This window comes from Arachis duranensis, chromosome 5 (genome assembly GCF_000817695.3).
Source record: "Arachis duranensis cultivar V14167 chromosome 5, aradu.V14167.gnm2.J7QH, whole genome shotgun sequence".
Lineage (NCBI taxonomy): Eukaryota > Viridiplantae > Streptophyta > Magnoliopsida > Fabales > Fabaceae > Arachis > Arachis duranensis.
Window position 1 is genome coordinate 14271531 of NC_029776.3, and position 19461 is coordinate 14290991.

The 19461-nt window shown below is 38.8% G+C and overlaps 1 protein-coding gene, 1 non-coding gene and 1 pseudogene across 5 annotated transcripts; 2 read left to right on the forward strand and 1 right to left on the reverse strand.

The window, feature by feature from the left end:
- The first annotated feature begins 9892 nt into the window (after positions 1–9892).
- On the forward strand, positions 9893–13817 carry LOC107488129 (uncharacterized; annotated as a pseudogene).
- An 833-nt stretch (positions 13818–14650) lies between these two features.
- On the forward strand, positions 14651–18452 carry LOC110280967 (uncharacterized). 4 transcript variants are annotated; one of them, XM_021142267.2, is made up of 3 exons: positions 14651–15312; positions 15576–17453; positions 17912–18452. In XM_021142267.2, the coding sequence occupies exons 2-3, from the start codon at positions 15600–15602 to the stop codon at positions 18233–18235; spliced, it is 2178 nt and encodes a 725-aa protein (XP_020997926.1). In that variant the 5' UTR covers positions 14651–15312; positions 15576–15599; the 3' UTR covers positions 18236–18452. The 4 variants fall into 4 exon arrangements, with proteins under 4 accessions (XP_020997926.1, XP_020997925.1, XP_020997924.1 ...); XM_021142266.2 differs by having other exon boundaries at positions 14651–14972; XM_021142265.2 differs by having other exon boundaries at positions 14651–14972; positions 15584–17453.
- Positions 18453–18566: 114 nt separating this feature from the next.
- On the reverse strand, positions 18567–18638 carry TRNAD-GUC (transfer RNA aspartic acid (anticodon GUC)). The gene has a single exon. It is a non-coding gene; the product is annotated as a tRNA-Asp (tRNA).
- Positions 18639–19461: the final 823 nt, after the last annotated feature.

The following is a 19461-nucleotide window of genomic DNA, read 5'->3' on the forward strand; positions in this document are numbered from 1 at the left end:
TAATTAGTAATTATTGAACACGTAATTAAGAACAATGCGTTTCTGGAAAAAAAAAAAACAAAAAAACAAACAAACAAAAAGAACAATGTGTTTTAGTTTTTCAAAATCAAATTTTCTTTTATTATTTCTAATACTTGAATTCAATTTTTTTTAAAACTCAACATATTTATCATTTTAACTAATACTATATTTAATATTACGATTGGTTATAGTTGTAAACTTCTCTTATGGTTAGAGAACATAAAAGTTAAATTCTTTTTTTAATCACCTTCAAAAGGTAATGAAAATAATTTTTAATATTTTTAAAAAATAATTTTAAATATATTTTTTATACATATTTATTGTTACTTCTAGAATAAAAAAAAATCAATTTTATCACAATAATTCTTGTAAGAATAAATTATTTGGATAAATTAAATTTTAAAATTTTAAAATATCATATTTTCAAAGACAATTTTTAAAAATGAAATAAAATTTTTTAAACCAAACAGTTGAATATTGTATTCTTATTATTGTCTAGAATAAAAGAGCATTGTACTCTCTATTTTTTTAAGTAAATAAAGGTGATTGCTATTGACTTTGTTCATTCCTCGCCTAAAACATATAGCCATGCCCAAAAAGGATAAAAGCCCATCGATTAGCTCTACTTATTTTAAATAAGCAACCGACTCCTGAAATGTCTCATACTATCTCTTCACTTTATCTAGAAGGGAGATCTCAATAAATTTCCAGGAATAAGGGAACAGTCATCTACCATCAAAGGTGGAACTACTCTAAAGAAGTGGTTATCTTTCTAGTATAAATACACTACAAAACCTCAGGTATATTCAAGACCCAATCTACTAAAAACATGCTTAAAGTCATTGCTAACTTAGGCATCGAAGTCTCTTGCAGGTACCACCCTCACCCCTTCACGAGAAACTCGGACGGCGGCACCTCGATTCCAATACAAGTCGGACGCTACCTCAGAATGAGTCTTGACCTCACTTCCAGGCCCAAATACAATTCTGTTTCAGGTAATCCTCAGAATATTGGCACCGTTACCGGGGGCCTGGAAGTTTACATCTACGTATGGCGGACAACCAATATGAAGATGGTTATACAGCATCTGAGTCGGAACCAAAGCCCCACAACGACGACCTAACGCTTGCATTACCTCCACCCCGGGAGAGAACAAATGCCCCCACGAAGAAGGAACGTCAAAAAATAATCATCCACGACGGATTCACTCGGAAGTCCACCCACCTGAAGACGAAGAACCTCCACATCTGACGGAGATATTAGGGTTGGTTCACGGCCAACACAGTTGATTGGAACAATTCAAACAAGAGGCTGAATGACAACGAGAAGCAGAGAGAGAATTACGAAAATAAGTACGACGATAAAAAGAGTTGGAGAAAAAGCTCTCAAATTTAGAAGTCGGCTTTTGAAGACTAGAAAATCAAGCAGATCGGAAGGAAAGCCCTCTTGGAGGAAAAGATCTCTTCATTGAAGAGATTATGCGAGCAAGAGTTCCCAGAAATTTTAGGACCCCCGACATGGATCTCTATGACGGAACGACCGACTTGAGGCATCACTTCAGTAATTTCAAAAGTCGGATGTACCTAGCTTATGCTTCCAATACAACTTGTTGCAAGACCTTCCTGACAACACTATTAAAGCTGTAATGAAATAGTTTGACAACTTACCACCCAAGTCGGTAACTTGCTTTAATGACCTGGCAAGGAAGTTCTTTACCCAATTTTCAATTCAAAAAGATAAAGTCAAACATGCTCCAAGCCTGCTCGGGGTCAAACAAGAAGTTAAATAGACACTCTGAGATTATATGAAGAGATTTAATAAAGCCTGCTTGGAAATACAAAATTTACCTCCTGAAGCGGTAATAATGGGTTTGGTTAATGGCCTTAAAGAAGGGTCATTCTTCCAATCCATATCCAAGCGACACCTGACCTCCTTATATGAAGTACAAGAGCGGGCAGAAAAGTACATCAACATGGAGGAAAATTTCTGACTTAGAGAGCCTCTTCCGAGGCCAAACTTGTCCTACCAAGCTCGGAACAAGGAGAAGGAAGCTAAGAAAAAGGAGGAGTATAACTCAAAAAAGCCTTGAAGATACCATAACTATACCCACTCCGAGTCTCTCTTGTAGATGTTTGCAGGGATATATGTCACACTGAAAAGCTTCCACCTCCTCAGCCCATCAAACACAAAAAGGCTAGAACTCGGATAGAATATTGCGGGTACTACAAGCTGTATGAAAATTCGACAAATGATTGTTATGACTTAAAGAATGTTATAGAAAAGCTAGCCAAGAAAGGTCGGCTAGAAAGGTACCTAGTCGAGAGGTCGAGCGACCAAAGAAAGAAGAAAAGAGATGATGATGACGAAGGATGGCGAGATCGACCCCCACAAACTTTTGAGAGGTACATACACATGATAAATGGAAGGTTTGTAGGAGGAAAATTCACTAAATCCTCACGTAAAAGGCATCTTAAAGAAGTATACCAGATTGGGAAAAACAACAAAGTTCCCGATTTACCCACAACATCGTTCGCCAAAGAGGATGCACAAGGGGTGACACTTGGCCACAACGACCCAGTAGTAATAACAATGATCCTTGCAAATACAAATCTCCATAGAACTTTGATGGACCAAGGGAGTTCGGTGAACAAACTGTTTAAGTCCGCTTTTGACAAACTTGGTGCGCGGATTTTGAACTCCGCACAATTGAACAGGCAAGTGCACTGCGTCGTCCAAGTAATACCTCAGGTGAGTGAGGGTCGAATCCCATGAGGATTGTCGGATTGAGCAAGCAATGGCTATCTTGCAAGTCTTAGTCGGGGGATTAGAAAAGATGATTGTTTGGTTAGAAGCATAAACCAAATAATAAAGAAAAAAATACCAGATTGATGTGAAAGCAGTGATAAAGATTCAGTTAAGGCTCCGGAGATGCTTTATCTTTCCGGATTAAATTTTTTTACTGTCTACTTCAATAACAAATGATTCCTTCAATGGCAGCCGTACGTGATTAACTCATGTCTTCTCATCAATTTAATCTCTTCTGAACCATAGCAGTCTACCATATTCGCGTAACTCATGTCCGCTCATCAAGTCAGCTCTTGGATTCTTACTATAGCCGAAGATGAAGCTTTAAGCAATCCACTCCTCTTATGATCCTACTCAAAATGCCACAGACAATGTCAGATCTTTCGGATCAAAGAATGCTGCTTTTCTGACTCTAGCCTTAGTGCCACAGAAACCTCAGTAACCCACGGCCAACGGAATTTCATGTCACATATCCAAAATCAGCCTAGGTACACTCTTGGAATCCGCGATGTATTTTCTAGCTCCAGCTCAATGCTATCCGGATCAGGAATCGTACAGAACCCATATAGAACAGGGATGAATGTCACATTTCACCCCCGATTCATAAGATTGAAGAACGAGAATGCATCAAAGAATAGAATAAGACATATTGAAATAGAAACAACAATATTATTAATCCATGAGAATCAGCAAAGGTCCTAACCCTGACTTAGAAGGTTTAGTTGCTCATAGCTTACAGAAAAACAATATGAAACATGTAAAGGGTCAAGAGTTGAGGCAGAAGATCCTAAACATGGTTGATCTCCTCCTTTAAATACTAATCTAATAAATAAGATTGACTGGACTCTTAATTTAAAAAAATCCACTTCTTGGACCCACCTGGTGAGTGTTTGGATTGAGCTTAGGGTGAATCCACGTTCTAGGACTCCTCTTGAGGCGTTGGACGCCAGGCTTGCTCCCTTTTGGGCGTCCAAATGCTAGTTTGCTCCCTTTGGGACGTTGAACGCCAGAAAGAGGGTGTTTTGGGCGTTCAACACCCATTTTGGGCCATCATTTCCAAAGATAAGTATAAATTATTATATATTGATGGAAAGCTTTGGAAGTTAGCTTTTCAATGCTGTTAAAAGCGCATCAATTAGACCTCTGTAGCTCCAAAAATGCTCATTTGAATGCATGGAGGTCAGAATCTGACAGCATCTGCAGTCCTTTCTCTGTCTCTGAATCAGACTTTTCCAAAACTTGCCAAAATCACCTAAAAATCACCTGAGATCATAAGAAAACACAAAAACTCAAAGTAGAATAAAAAAATGTGAATTTTGCACTAAAACCTATTAAAACATGATAAAATAACTGTTGCTTGTCCTCAAGCAACCAAAAACAACGTAGGACTAAAAAAAATAGAAGAATACAACAGGTCTTAGAGTTGTCAATAAAGCTCAGTTCCAATTAAAGGAGCGAGACTATTAGCTTTTTATTTCTGAACAGTTTTGGCATCTCATTTTTCTTTGAAACTTAGAAATGTTGACATCCCTTGGAATTAAAATCCAGATGATATTATTGATTCTCCTAGTTCAGTTCTTCTTGATTCTTGAACACAGCTTCTTTTGAACCTAGTAACGACTCTAAGCATTTTGTTTTCCCGTATTACCACCGGATACATAAACGTAATAGACACTTAATTGGAGGAACCCTTGGATTCGTCTTTAAATTTGCTTAAAGTCTCAGTCAGTGGTGTCCAGAGTTCTTAAGCGTACTCTTTTTGCTTTGGATTACGACTTTAACTGCTCAATCTCAAGTTTTTTTTTTACTTGACACCTTCACACCACAAGCATTTAGTCAGGGGTAGCAACTCAATTGAGCTTTTTAGGCCAATTTTTTTACCCTCCTGACCATTGATACTCAAAGCCTTGTATCCTTGCTCTTGCCTTTTTTTTCTTTTGAGCTATTGGCTTTTTCTCTTGTTTTTTTTTTCTTTTTTCTTTTAATTTTTCTTTCTTTCTCTTTTTGCTGTTTTTTCTTGCTTCAAGAATCAATGTTTGTTTGATTTTTCAGAGAGCCAATAATACTTCTCTAAATCATTATTCTTTAAGAGTCAACATTCTTATCATCACTATTAAATATGCACAGTTAATTCATACATTCAAAAGATAAATGCAAGGCCACCACATCAAAATAATTAGAATTAACTCATGATATACTCGAAACTCATGTATCTATTTTTTTCTTTTAAGCATAGTGACGGAGATATCTTATGATTACAATATGGCACCAACAAGAAGACTAAATGGAAATAAAAGGCTAGATATGATCATGCACTAGAAATAGAAAACAGACAATAGAATAAAGCACAATAGAAAAATAGAAGATAGAGGGATAATGGGGCTCAACAACCTCAGTGGCGGCGACTACTGCTTCCTCTGGAGAATCCAATGGAACGCTTGATCTCATCTATGTCTTGCCCTTGTCTCTATTGCTATTCTCTCATGGTCCTCTACTCTTCCCTTATCTCACGGAGGATGGTGGTGTGGTCTTGATGTTCCATCCTTAGCTGCTCCATGTTTGAGCTCAGCTTCCCTATTGAGGTATTCAATTGATCCTAATAGTTATGGGGAGGAAAATACATCCCTTGAGGCATCTCAATAATTTCTGGTGGAGGCGAATGCATTGGCTCTTGTTGTGGTGCATGTACAAGCTCTCTAACATGATACATCCTTCTTTCAGTGATGGGCTTGTCCTCCTCAATGGGGGTGTTTCCTTCTATGAAAATTCCAACTAAATTGCATAGGTGACATATGAGGTGAGGGAATGCTAGCCGTGCTTGGGTGGAAGGCTTGTCTACTATCTTGTACAATTCTTGAGGTATCACCTCATGTACCTCCACCTCATTTCCAAGCATAATGCAATGAATCATTATTGCTCGATCTATTGTAACCTCAGATTGGTTACTTGTAGGGATGATGGAGCGTTGGATGAATTCCAACCATCCTCTAACTATAGTCTTTAGATCAAGCCTTCTTAGTTGGTAGGGCTTGCCTTGCGCATCAAGCATCCACTGAGCTCCCTCCACACAGATGTCTGTGAGCACTTGCTCCAACCTTTGGTTGGAGTTAACCCTTCTAGTGTATGAGTGTGGGTATCCTACCATCTGTGGTAATTTGAGCACCAACCTTTGTTTGATTGGAAATTGTTTGCTTGTTTTTCCAAATCAATAGGAAATCGTAGTATAGATAGAAAGTAGCTAGCATTTAGCATAGTTGCATGCATATAGGTAGTTTTATTCCATAAGTTGTCTACCCTTGTATCTTTCTCTTTTGATTGTGATTAGCACAAGGACATGCTATTGTTTAAGTGTGGAAAAATTGAGGAGTCCATATTTGATGGTAAATTTTAGCTTAAATTAAGTGAGTTTCATCATATAAACCCACATTTATTCACTTAAATAGCATACTTTTTACGATTTCTCTCTAAATTGTGCCTAAATGTAAAAACATACTTTTTTGTGCCTTAATTGATCAATTTAATTCCACTTTTATTCCATTTTATGTCTTGATATGTTTGTTTAAGTGATTTAAGATTTTGAAGGCGAGAATGGCTTGGAAAAATGGAAAAAAAGCATGGAAATGGGAGAACACATAGAAAAAACAAAGGAGAAGAGCACTCTAATGTGTGCGTATGCACAACCTCCTGTGCTTATGCACAAGACGAGATTTAGCCAGTGTGCATACGTACACAACCCTTCAATTCATGTGGGAGGTTTTAATTCACGAATGTAAACTTATCCTCCGTGTCCTCTACCAGCAATTTCTCCAGGTCTCCTTGTAGCTCCAACTTCGGCTTCTCGTCAACTCTCGCATCCAAGTCTGCCAGAAATACTCCGGCCGCTTCTTTTGACTTCATTTGAGTGATAAATTGGCGTTGTCATAGGCAACCGCCGTTTCTAGGTATCCCCAGACCAACCCTACAGATCCGTTGTCCAACACAAACTTCATTGTAAGGAGCTTTGTGCAAATGATGGCTGGCAGCTCGTTAATGGTTCTCTTGTCCAGGATGACGTTGTATGTCGTGGAATCCCTCAGGACCACGAACTCTGCCATCGTCTACTTCCTATTCTCCCTGAATCTAATGCAGATCGAGAGTGTCGCAGACCCGTCAGGCTTAATGTAATTGTCTCTTAATCCTACGACCCTGTGACGATGGTTTCTGAGGTCACTCTCCTTGAGCTCCAAGGCGTCGAACACATTCTGGAACATGATGTTCGAGTCTGCCCTTGTGTCCACTCAGATTCGCTTGACCAGGCTTGTCCCAACCCTCGCCATGATAACCATTGGCGGGTCCTCAAGAAGGTCGTGACACCAACGGTCTTCTGGGCCGAAGGATATCTCGGGGAGTTCCCTAGAAAGGACCTTGGAGCTCCTCGACGACACAGCTAGTACTCTGGCATCCTTCTTCGCTGCAAACTTTGACTTAGGTGGTACATCTCTCCCAACTACTACATTTATCACCACTATTGAGCGGTGTCTGCATTCTCGGGAAGCCCTTGCCTAGGCTTCACAGTCTGGCTTGCTCCAAGGCATCCTTTAAATCAAAACAGTCTTGCATTTTTGTGGCCAAAACCTTTGTGGTAATCACAGTAAAGGCTTTTGTTTCCTCCGATCCTGTCCTTAAGCTGCCTTAGTTTGGCCAATATGCCCTTCTCCGCAATCTGTTGATAGACCTCCATGATAGGTGCAGTTAAGGGGGTATAGTTGGTGAATTTACTCACCCAGAGAAACGGCTTGAATGATTTCCTGATGTCCCCTTTCTTGGCACATCCTTAGGCCTTTCGACGTTGCTGGTTTGGCGAGCTGGTTGGCTGGTTAACTATCGTTTATCGGCGGCTACCACCTGACTGACCTCTTTGTCATTGATATATTGTCTTGCAATACTCTGAATTTCTTGCATCGTCCAGATGGGTCGGGTGGTTAGGTGCTTCCTTCACCAAACCATTGGTCAAACACAGGCTTGTTTCGGAGTCCGTCAGGCCATCGATCTCCAAGCATTCATCATTGAATCGGTTGAGGAACTTCCTCGTCGGTTCGCCAACCCTTTGGATCACTCCAAGCAAGTTAATCGAGTCCTTGGCCTTGGCTATCCAGGTGGTGAATTGCACCAAGAACTTTTGTGTGATGTCCGTAAAGGTCATAATGGACCTTTGCAGAAGTGCGTTGAACCAATTAATTGCTGGATCCGCTAGGATTAAAGGGAAAGCACGACATCTGACAGCATCACCGACGCCCTCCAAAGGCCATTAAATGCTCTTGTGGGTATTTGGTCCCATCATACCTCATGTCCGTTGGCTTGTTGAAGTTCTTCGGCAGCCGAACCTTGAGGATAGATGGGTGGAAAGAGGTGGCTCCCATTATAACGGGATCTTGCCGTTTCTTACCTCTATCTCGTCTTTCCTTTCGCTCCCCATGGTCTTCCAACTTGGCGTGGGTGTAGGTGAGGGACTGATCGTCAGTTCGGTTGCGCTCGTCGTCACTCTTGGGACTCTTCTTGCGGTCTTCCAACCTTTTACTTGGGGACTGGGTTCGTGAGAGACTTGGACGAGAATTCTGGCTGTGCTTGAGATTATAACGGTCCCTCGTTGCTAATTTCTTCTCTAAATTTTGCACTATGTGTTTGAGCTCTTGCATGATACGAGAGCTATCGCTACCAGTACCACTAAATGGGCGTTTCTCGGGAGATCGGGCGTGGGTGTTGCCCTGGCGAGATGGGGATCTCGGATATTCCTGCGAGGTCCCCGAACTCACCCTGCTACGTAGGTGGGCTCCTCCCTCCGCTCGTACCTCCTTTTTATGAGGGAGAAGCTCCAAAGTCGCGTCAAGTCCCCATGGTGGGTGCCAATGTTCGGTTTCTCGGTGGAGTGGTGGATCCGATGGTTGTCGAGTTGTGAGCAACGGGTTGAATGAGGGGGTGTCTGGACCTGAACACGAGCTCCGCGATAAATGGGGTTATCTCGATCGTTGGTGGGTTGGCGGGTGAGGCCACTTGTAAGGACACTCCGATGCCAAAGTAAGCGTCCATACGATGAGGCGGCGAATTAGGGTAAAGATGACGTACCTCTAGAGAGGGGTAGGTCCCTCCCCATTTATACCTTGTACTCGAGTGGGCTCTTTGTCGTGGACCCGTCCATCTGAAAGCTTCTGCCAGCTATCCAGATCTTCATCAAAGAGTAGGGTGATGCGTGGGTCACCTTGGTGTTCGGGTCAATAGTCTCTATGATAGACTCCTAACCTTATTGGGTTAGACCGAAACAAGATTGATTAAAAAATTTAAAAATTTTATAAACTATTATATTTTTATTAAATAATAATAATAATTTAAATTTAATCTTTTTTTTTATCAAAATTTAACATAAGAATTAATTTATCTAAATAAAAAAGAATTAAAATTGCAAAAGTCATGGTTTGGAATTTGGAATATTTTGGAGGGAAAAAATAGATAGGTCCTAATTTTTTAATTTTTTGACAAATACACCCTTGACAAAATTTAAATACAAAAAAGTTCATGACTTTAATAAATGGAGGACAATTTAGTCTTTCCGTCTATTTGCCTCTCATACACCAAACGGAACTGGTTGACGTGGTTGAAACGGTGTCCAGGTGTCCGTTACGGTGCCACGCTAGAAGGAGAATAAAATTCGAAGGACAAATAAGTCATTGACGTCATTTTGCAAATAATGTTCGAATGACAAATAGGTCCTTGAGAATTTAGAATTTAGAACCTATTTGTCCTTCGAACTTTATTTGTAAAATGACCGCCAAAAATTTATTTGTCCTTCGATCTTTATTCCCCTTTTAACGTGGCGCTGTAACGGACTGTTGGACACCACTTCGGCCACGTCAGCCAGTTATATTTAGGGTATAAAAGATAAATAAATAGAAGAACTAAATTATCCTCCATTTATTAAAATTAGAGACCTTTTGTATTTAAATTTTGTGAGAGATATATTTGTCAAAAATTAAAAAATTCAAGACCTATGTGTCTTTTTTCCCTATTTTGGATATTACTCCCTATCGGTTCTTGATTCTTGAATCGTGACCGCTTTCGACTGTCTTTCGCGGGGACTAATTGCTTTGAGCTACCTGGTAGTGTGGCAGAGTCAGAGAACTTTCAAAATGGTGAATCGACGCTTCTCTCGGGTGGCCACCAGCGATGACGACGAAGACGATCGTCCCAAGCAGCTGCGCCAGAGGAAGCGCATGAAGCTTCTCGAGGAGGAGGAGGAAGAAGAAGAAGATGAGGAAGAGGAAGAGGAAGATGAAGATGATTACGACAGCGACGATGACAACACCTCCCAACATAGTAAGAAGAAGAATAAGAAGAAGAAGAACAATGAGGGCAGAGGGAAAGACAAGGCCAAGGAAGCAGAAAAGGCGGCGGAGGAGTCACCTCAGGAGGACGCTAAGCCCCTCGGCGATCCCATTAGGGTTTCTGGAAAGGGAAGAGGTCGCAAGAAGCATTACCAATCCTTCGAATTCGATGGCAATCAATATACACTCGTATGTTTCTAACAATTGCCATTTAGGTCATAATTTCAATGCTTATGCTTCTTCAATTGATCCTGCAAATCGTTGTTTTTTTCTGCAGGAGGACCCTGTACTTCTCGTGCCCGAGGAAACAGACCAAAAGCCCTATGTTGCAATTATTAAGGTGAATTCAATTCCCTTGCCAATTTCGTTCTTTCATTCGTTTTACAGTTATTTATTTCTTTTCATTTCTGACATAATATCTGAGCTTTATTACCCGATTCTGTTGAAGAAATAGTGAATTGTAATATTTGGTTAGACTGAGATGGGGAAGCTCATGACACAACCCCGTATCCCCCTTTCGCGATACATGAATTGCACTTTTTATTCATGGAATTCCAGTTTTCATCTTCTGATTTTATTTCTTGATTTTTCTTTTCTGCTGTTAGGACATCACACTTACCTGCAATGGCAGCATGATGGTGACAGGGCAGTGGTTTTATCGTCCAGAAGAAGCATCACAACAGGAAGGCATAAGTGTGTGGTGCATTTTATTCCACTGCACAAGCAGCTTCCGAATCGAAAGGAGCATCCGGGGTTTATTGTGCAAAAGGTATATGACACTGTTGAAAGAAAACTCTGGAGGCTAACGGACAAGGACTATGAGGATGTTAAACAGCAAGAACTTGATGAGCTAGTACAGAAAACTCTACAACGTATCGGTAAACTGCTTGACATCGAGCCTTCAGAAGCATCTGCTGATCAGGAAGATTTGACAAAAAATAAAAGGAACACAAGGACAAAGAGTACTTCACCTCGTGATGTTTCCGGGAAGGATGACGGAAATCCAAAGGGCGACCAACTTCTGAAGCCTGAAACACAAGGGAATAGTGTAAACAATGCCTCAGAGTATTATCGTATATTAGTGAAGTTTGATGTGCTAACCGGAAACACTCATCGTGATAAATGGTTGGAGAAGTTGCTTGGGCACGTTCATTACATGTGTAAATCTGATGACAGCATTAAAAGGGATGACAAAAGATTGGAGAATGTCAATTCTGATGAAATTAACAATAAAAATCCAGAATCAGCAAATGACCTTCAAGACACGGGCCAGAAGGTATTAGAAAGATATATTATTTAGTGGCTATTATCAGCTAATCATTTTCTTTTATTGTTCTCTCAATTTCCCTCTCTTTGTGGGTTATATGAATTTTATATTTGTTTCTTTCTCACTGTACAGAGTTCCAAGTCTTTTGTCTGGCCAGATACTGCTGTTACAGCCATAGTTGCACTTGAAAAAGCTTCAAATGACGCCTTTTCATCGGATTTCCAGAAGTACAATAAAAAGATACGGCAATTAGATTATAATATCCATGTTAGAACCTGACCTTATGCATATAAATATGATACACACATCATATTATAATTATCTTCTATTGTTTTTCCAATAAATAACCTACATATCACTGCTGCTACAAGTTACAGTGGCCATTTTGTATTTCTATTGTTTTGCGTATACTCTCTCTTACAATGAGGATCTAGGAGGCTAAAATTCAGATATAAAAGTTTTATCTCATAATCATTGTAAAGAAAGGAAAAAACCAGTCGGCTATAGTGAATTCTTATACATTATTTATTCTGTTTTCTCTTGGGTTCTTTGCAGAATAATGCACTGCTAGCACGCCGCTTATTAAATGGAGAGCTGGAACCGGCAAAAATAGTAAATATGGCACCAAATGAATTGAAGGTATGATATCTGTTGTGACTTCTATTTTAACCAAAGTGAAAATGGATCTTTTCAGCTGTCTGCATACTATTCCAGGACTATGCCTGATTTACACAGCATCATGGTGGTTTTTCCTTTAAAAGAAATGGAAAATAAAATAGCCAATCATCTCTATTCAACCTTTAGTAGTGCTCGTCAGCATATTTTCTCATATCTCTTCATCTTATTTCAATAATCACATGTACTTGTGGCTTAAGTTTTATCAAAGTTACAGTGGTACAATCTTTGTTTCTTATAATATACAAGAAGCTGTAACTTTTTTGGGGTTCAAAGCTCTCCTCTCCTGTCTTTTAGTAGATAATGGGATGGAACATGTGGATCATTTTATGGGGAAAAAAGTGGGGATGGTTTGTTGGAAACAATTGTTTGAACATAATTCAAATGCTGATGGAAAATTTAAGTTTCTTTCCGTAGGTTATATGCATTGGCTTATATACAGTATTATGATTATAATTCATTGTATAAGAACTTTTAGCATTTTGGGAAATCATTAGATAGAAATTCTAGACCTCATCAGTGCTTGCTACATTATTGTTACAAAGTCTCAAGTGTTAGTTAATATCGGAATTTACTTCCAAATCTGACCTTTACATGGTTAAAAAGAGAGGGAAAAAAAACACCTAAAAATGATCTGGCTTTTCAAATATGCTTTATATTATTCAGACACTGTATATGGTGATTATTAAGACACTACACTACTTGATTGTATGGTTTGTTGTGGCTATCTGCCAAATTTATGAACGTCAGGAGGCTATTACTGCTGAAGAAAAGGCCAAGGAAGAACCTGATGAATCACAACTCATACAGGTCATCATTTCTTGACAACTATTTTGTTTGTCCTTTTTATGTGGAGATATCATCTGACTTCAGCTCTGCCCCTCCTGAAACAGATGACAGATGCCCGGTGCCAAAGATGTATGGAATTGAAGGTGGGCTTGAGGGAAATTATCCATGCTGGACACGGTGACAGATATCAGGTTTGCATCTTTTCTACTTTAGTCCAGAATTCCTAAATTGCCTTCTGCATCTTTATAGCTTGGGTTGATTGCTGCTGTCTGCCTATTCAGCTTGAATGTGTTGCCTGTGGAAATTCCTGGTATGCCTCCCGGGATGAGGCTTCTTTGCTGACAATAGATGCACCAGTTTCAAAGAAAAGTCTAATGACAGCACCATCGAGCACTTCTAAAATTGAAGATGAAGAGAAGAAGCTGAAAGGCCCCCATGAGTCTGAAAAGTTAGCCCCTGAAAAAAAGAAAGCAAGTGAAGCTTGTATACCTGAATCGGATGCCCAGAAATCATTTGGCAAGTCCGGGAATGATGACAATATTGAGACAACAAAACATGTTGATTAGGAATATTTGGTCCTGTCTGTGTAGTCTTTATCAGATGTTTTTTGTTTTTTGTTTAACATTGTTGTGTACAGTTTCAGTTTGACGGCATACAACACAAGGGACTCTTCTTGTGCATAGCTTTCAATAAGCTAAAATGTTACCTCACAGGCTCATATAGTGTCATCATCATATAGGATAGTCTCACATCATAGCAGGAGATTATATGACTATGACTTTTGTTTTGTAAGTGGATATGGCTAGACGCTCCATGGGAAAACCATGCACTTTTGAGTTGACGTCGTAGAATTACTAGCCAGTAGCCACACTAGATTATTAATACTATAAAATTATTTAAAACCAGTGAATCAGTAATACGAATATCTCATTATCATTTTTCGTATTGAAGAAATTTTGATGGTCCGAGTTCAGGATTCGGTGAGTTGGATGTGGGCAACAGTCATTGATTTCGCTAATAGAACCACACCAGTCCAGTAAAACTCTCTTTTTCCTTGTCCTTCAGTCCTTGTCGTTGTTCTGATTTTAGTCCATTTTACATGTTTACCCTCCTCCCTTTCTCGAAATCTTCTTTTCAGAAACACTTGGAAGTTGGAACCAATCACCAAAGTTTCACGTAATTGGACGGTGGATCTGATTCTAAATTTGACCGTACTCATCTTTGTTCTTATTTCAGATTATTATTGTTTTCAGTTAGAGATAATGACTCCTTCTACCGGAAAAAAGAAGAAATAATGACTCCATCCAATGCCATTACGCACATAAATTAAATTATTATTTTTCAACCGACAGACGTAGCAAATTATTATTGTCACATGCGCAGTGCAGTCGTAGTACTAGACTCTAGTAATTTAGAACTTTATGGATTTCGGCGTTGATATGTATTTAACGTTGACACAATGATATGTTTTGAGACAACCACTTCTGTAACTGATCATGCCTAATCGGAATCTTAACTTACACAATTACCCTTTATTCACAGCAAGCCAAGGTTGTCCCTTTATGGTGTGACTTGTCTTTTTGATGCCTTGGGGGTTGCTATTGCATCTTGATTGCTTTGGATCACTGGTCCCACACGATGAGCGAGACACAAATAAAGGCAAAATAATAATAACAATTAATTAATAATTATAAAGTGAAGCGGAGACGGAGAGAGAGCATAACATATGATGGTTGCTTTAAGGACATGATCTCTCTTTAGCAGAGACATGTACACAGCATTATCAGCCTCCTGTCTCTTCTTTCTCTCTCTCTCAAACTGAAATGTGAATTCTTCCCTTTCTTGCATTCTCTCTCTAGTTTTGATTTCTGTCTCCAAGTTCACTTTTTTGTCACCATTAATCATCAATTATCATACTTTACTTCTTCTTCCCCTTCTTCTGTAGTGCTACCGGTGAGCCAATTTCAACTGTAGCTGCTTCCTTTAAGCTTCTTCACTCTCTCTTCTTTAGAAATTCTTATATTTTCCAATGGGCCATCATTAATGAATTGTTATCACAGGTTTTTCTTCCTTCTTAACTTTCTGCTTAAGCTTTTGAGATTATGATTGCGCGTAGATGATGCTTTTTTTTTCTCCTCTCTTTTTCTTTCCTTCATTTATCAATGATATACTCCACTATGGTCTTTCCTTTTTCCAGTGTTTTATTATTCCCATTTTCTTTCTTTTATGCTGTTATGGTTTGGTTTCAAATTCTGCTGAGCTTCATAGAGATCATGCTGTATTGTTTGTACCTTTTGCAATTGCTTGAGCAACAGTCCATCCAGTAATGGTTGTTTGTAAGGTCACAATTTCAATTGCAAATTACATGTTTCAGAAGAGTGTGGATTTCCGTTTTGCAATGTAGGTACCGTTCATTTCCTGCAATTCTGTGAACTATTACTTTCTACTTCAGTATTGTGTGAATTTCATCTGCTCAAATCAATAATTAGGAGCAGGAGTAGAACCATGTTGATTGCGAAGCTGAGTACAGTTTTATTAGTTTGCTTATTGCAATAACATCTAAATCTTGTTTAATTATAGATTGCATGCAGCAATGTGTCACATGCAGTTGGATCTATATCTCTTGCAAATCTTGTTTAATTATAGTTTTCTTTACTGAATAGTGTTGCAGGATCCTAAATTTATCAATGAGACAAGAGTTGGAGTTCGATCTCAACGACAAGTCTTCAGCGGATCTGAGCCCCAATACCGTTCTTCTATCTCCTCAATATTCTTTGAATGTGAAGAAAATATACAAAAAAGGAAAAGCTATTGGGAAAGATGAGTTTTTGAAACTAAAAGAGGACTTTGCCCAGATCAAATTTGCTCAACTCCACAATTCTTCGTACAACAAATTTCCCTGTAGATCTCATGGATTGGAAAGTAATGTAGGAGGGAGAGGAGGCTCCATTCTAAAGAAAATGGACACCATGGAGGGAAGGAAAAAGATAGAAATTTCATGTCGGAGTAGTGATGCCTCTTTTTCAGGTAGCATTGTTGATTCTTTATGTAGCTCAGATGATGAACCTTCTGAAATATCTCAGAATTCGAATGTGGCTTCACCATCTGTTTCGGCATCCTGGGCTTCTATGGAGTGCAACTCTCCAGAAATATTTATTGACTTCATAAATCCAGATGTTTGGGATAGAAACTCTAGTGCAGTTGAAGGGATAGATTCTATGTATTCAAAGGTAAGAAGTGATAATAAGGTTGCTTGTTCTACAATTAATGGTGATTCTCCTCTTCCCAAAGACACATTTGAGGCATTGCACAAATACCCTAGTGCTATGGTTGAAGTTGCTGACTTTCCATCTCCACTACAAAGTGATTGCTCATCTAGAGGTAACCCAAAACCGCCATTCAGCCCTGTCGGTAAAAGGCGGAATTCATTTGCGAAATCAAAATCTCCGCAAAGTCCAGTCAGCCATATGCTAGAAGATACTAAGGTGAAATTGCCTGGGACTACTACTTTAACAAGAAACAGGACTTACCAGAAATCTCTGCTGAATGACTTCTCCAATGCCGCAAAACATGCTGACATTGTTTCTGAGTTTATCAGAAGAGATATTAAGTATTCCGGCCTAGCATGTTCACCGGTTCATCTGCACGGTAATCTGAGGTTGAAAATTAAGCAAGGGCTGCCAACTTTTGAGTTTAAGGTGAAATGCCCTGAAGATGTCTTTGTAGCAAAGCCTTGGAGAGCAGGTAATACTTCCAACTGGGTATATACCTTCCATTCCATCAATAGTAGAAAGAAAAGCGATGCCTCGGGTTTGAAGTCCCATGATTGTGACAAATATCCATCAATAGTAGCACAGATGTTAGTTTCATGTAATTTATGTTCAAAATTAGAAGGTGGGGTATTGGACAACTCTATGGTGACAGAATTTGTGTTGTATGATCTAATGCACTCAAGAAGAAGTGTTTCATGTAAAAAGAAGTCTAACACTGAGCAAGATGCTTCTAAAATGCTAAAAGCTTGCCGGGTAGGAGCAAAGGGAGAAACTCTCATGGTAGATGAGAAGAGTCTGGCTAGTAAAAACAAGCTTCCAACAAGCAATGTTGATTTTGATGAATCAAATTCATGTCCATTGTCATCTGCAGAATTGCATCCGAACCTTGAAATTGCTTCTATTCGTTTGCAAATTCCATTGGATAAGAGAAAAAGCTTGAAATACAAAAGAGAGGATATGAGAGAGGCTAACTCGTTTTCCAAACTAAGTGATGTCTCTTCAGTTGTTGAGCACTGTAGAAAAAGCTTCCACAACAGGAAAATGCAGGAACAAGTGAAGGTGGTACTACCAACTGGCATTCATGGTTTGCCGAGTGGCGAAAACCTTGGTCCCTCATCATTACTTGATCGATGGAAACATGGTGGAGGTTGCGACTGTGGTGGCTGGGACATGGCCTGTCCCCTTATTCTTTTAGGCAATCCTAGTATTCATTTTGCTGAAGACCAGCCCCTCATAAAGGATTATCAACCACTGCAACTTTTTCTTCAGGTAAATAGTTCTATAATTTAACTACTTCATACTTAATTGTATATGCTTTCTCATTCACTGATCAAATCTCATTAAGATGTAATTACAAGAAATACCTTCCTTTTCTATCATTATGTTTTGGTCATTTAAGATCTTCAGTTTCTTATTTTCATGTTTTCTTTTTTCCCGAAGAAGATTGATGCCTTTTTACTGGAAACTGCATAACATAAGCCAGTGCAAAGTTTCAAGGTCCTCAAGTTTAGTGCAATTAGTTCCAACTTATTAGCAACCATTTTGCTACTATAAGATAGAACACACTCAGATTAGGATAAAAATTAAAAAGCGCAAACAGACACTCACTCTACTATTGGAAAATTAACTGATTTAATGAGACATAAAAATGTACAACTTGCTTCATTTACAATGTTGTCATTATTACATTTTAGCAAATATCTTTTTTTTTTTTCATTTTGTTATAGGGAGCCAAGGAAAATACTCCTACCTTTAGCATGAGCAGAGTTGAAGAGGGTGAATATGCAGTTGATTTCCATGCCCGGTTATCCCCGTTACAAGCCTTCTCCGTTTGTGTCGCCATTTTGCATGGCACTTCCACTTGCAGCCTTGCACGGAGGGAGAAAAACCAGCCATTATCTCAATGTAATTCACTGGAAATGCTTATGAGGGAGGAAGCAGAGCTTTTTATGCAATCAAAGGAGAAGAACAAGACCATGTCCAAGACTCACAAAGGGATTCCTCTACCTTATGTAACGATGCCACCCTTTTCTCCTGTTGCACGAGTATAACAGAAATGGGAGCTACAGATTCTACATTTCTTCTTCTAAAGTATAGAGAGATTTAGAGACAGAACAGAATGCACTGCTCCATGGGAGAAATTGAATTATTCTTTGTAGTAACTTAGTTTTATTTATTCTATAGTCTGTAAAATGTAAATGGAATAGAGTTATAAATAGTTAATTTTGTCCACAAACTTGTATTGTAATGCGATAGTTAGAACTTCGAAGGGGGGAAAATGTGAAAATGGTAACCATTTCTCTTTTGTAAATAATGTCTGTAACGAAAAAGCATGACATGTTTGCAAAATAACACAACAAAAAGCCAAAAATAGAACTCTAACGCCGTTGCCGGGGATCGAACCCGGGTCACCCGCGTGACAGGCGGGAATACTCACCACTATACTACAACGACTTTGTTGTTTTCTAATTTCGAAATTTTATATTTGATAAATAACATTCCAGGTTTATAATAAAATACTAACATTCGGAATTTCAAGAATGAGTCGAGTTTTGACCTCAAAATAAAAGGAGGAAAAAATCAGAAATGAGTGAGAGAGAAAGATGAAGCAACTACTATGGAGTGTGTGTGTGTGAATGTGTGCTTTGAACTTTGACGGTTAGGTAGTGTTATATTAAGTTACTATTAATTTAATAGGATTGAATCTATCATACTATGTTGAGTTAAATAGTTACAGCATATGAGAAAGAAGCAGTCAACTGATGCGAGTTAGTGGACTGCATCAAAATTCAAAAGGCTCTGTTTCGTACTCTGCTCTGTTCAGCTCATTTCTCTCCCCACATTTTTTCTTCTGCCACTCTATCATGTTCTATACTATTACCACACGTTTATATAAAATACCATATTGTTCAACAATTGTACTTTTTTTTTTTAACTTTAGCTGTTAAATCATAAAGACAACTCTATGGGAGTGGTCACTATTTTGAAAACAAGTATAAATGTGTAATGAACTAATCCAAACATATAATCAAGTTTTAATTTAATTATTTCATTCACATAACTGACTGCACGCTGAGCTGGTGGGTACTATGAATGAATTGGAGTCTAAGAAACAACACAGAAAACAAAACATTTTCAAGCACAGAAGGCCACATGATCATTCAACTTTTTCCTCCAATAAATTATTTTAGTTTCTTGAATCCCATCATTGGACTGTCACAGCCTTCTATTGTTGTTCTCTTGTCTGTGTTGAAAGTGCATATATAGTTACAACATG

What these genes read in the sequence shown, in the direction of transcription:
- LOC110280967 (XM_021142265.2), top strand. An exon ending in CACTGCAACTTTTTCTTCAG is followed by an intron (nt 17,454 to 17,911) that starts GTAAATAGTTCT and finishes ATTTTGTTATAG; the next exon opens with GGAGCCAAGGAAAATACTCC.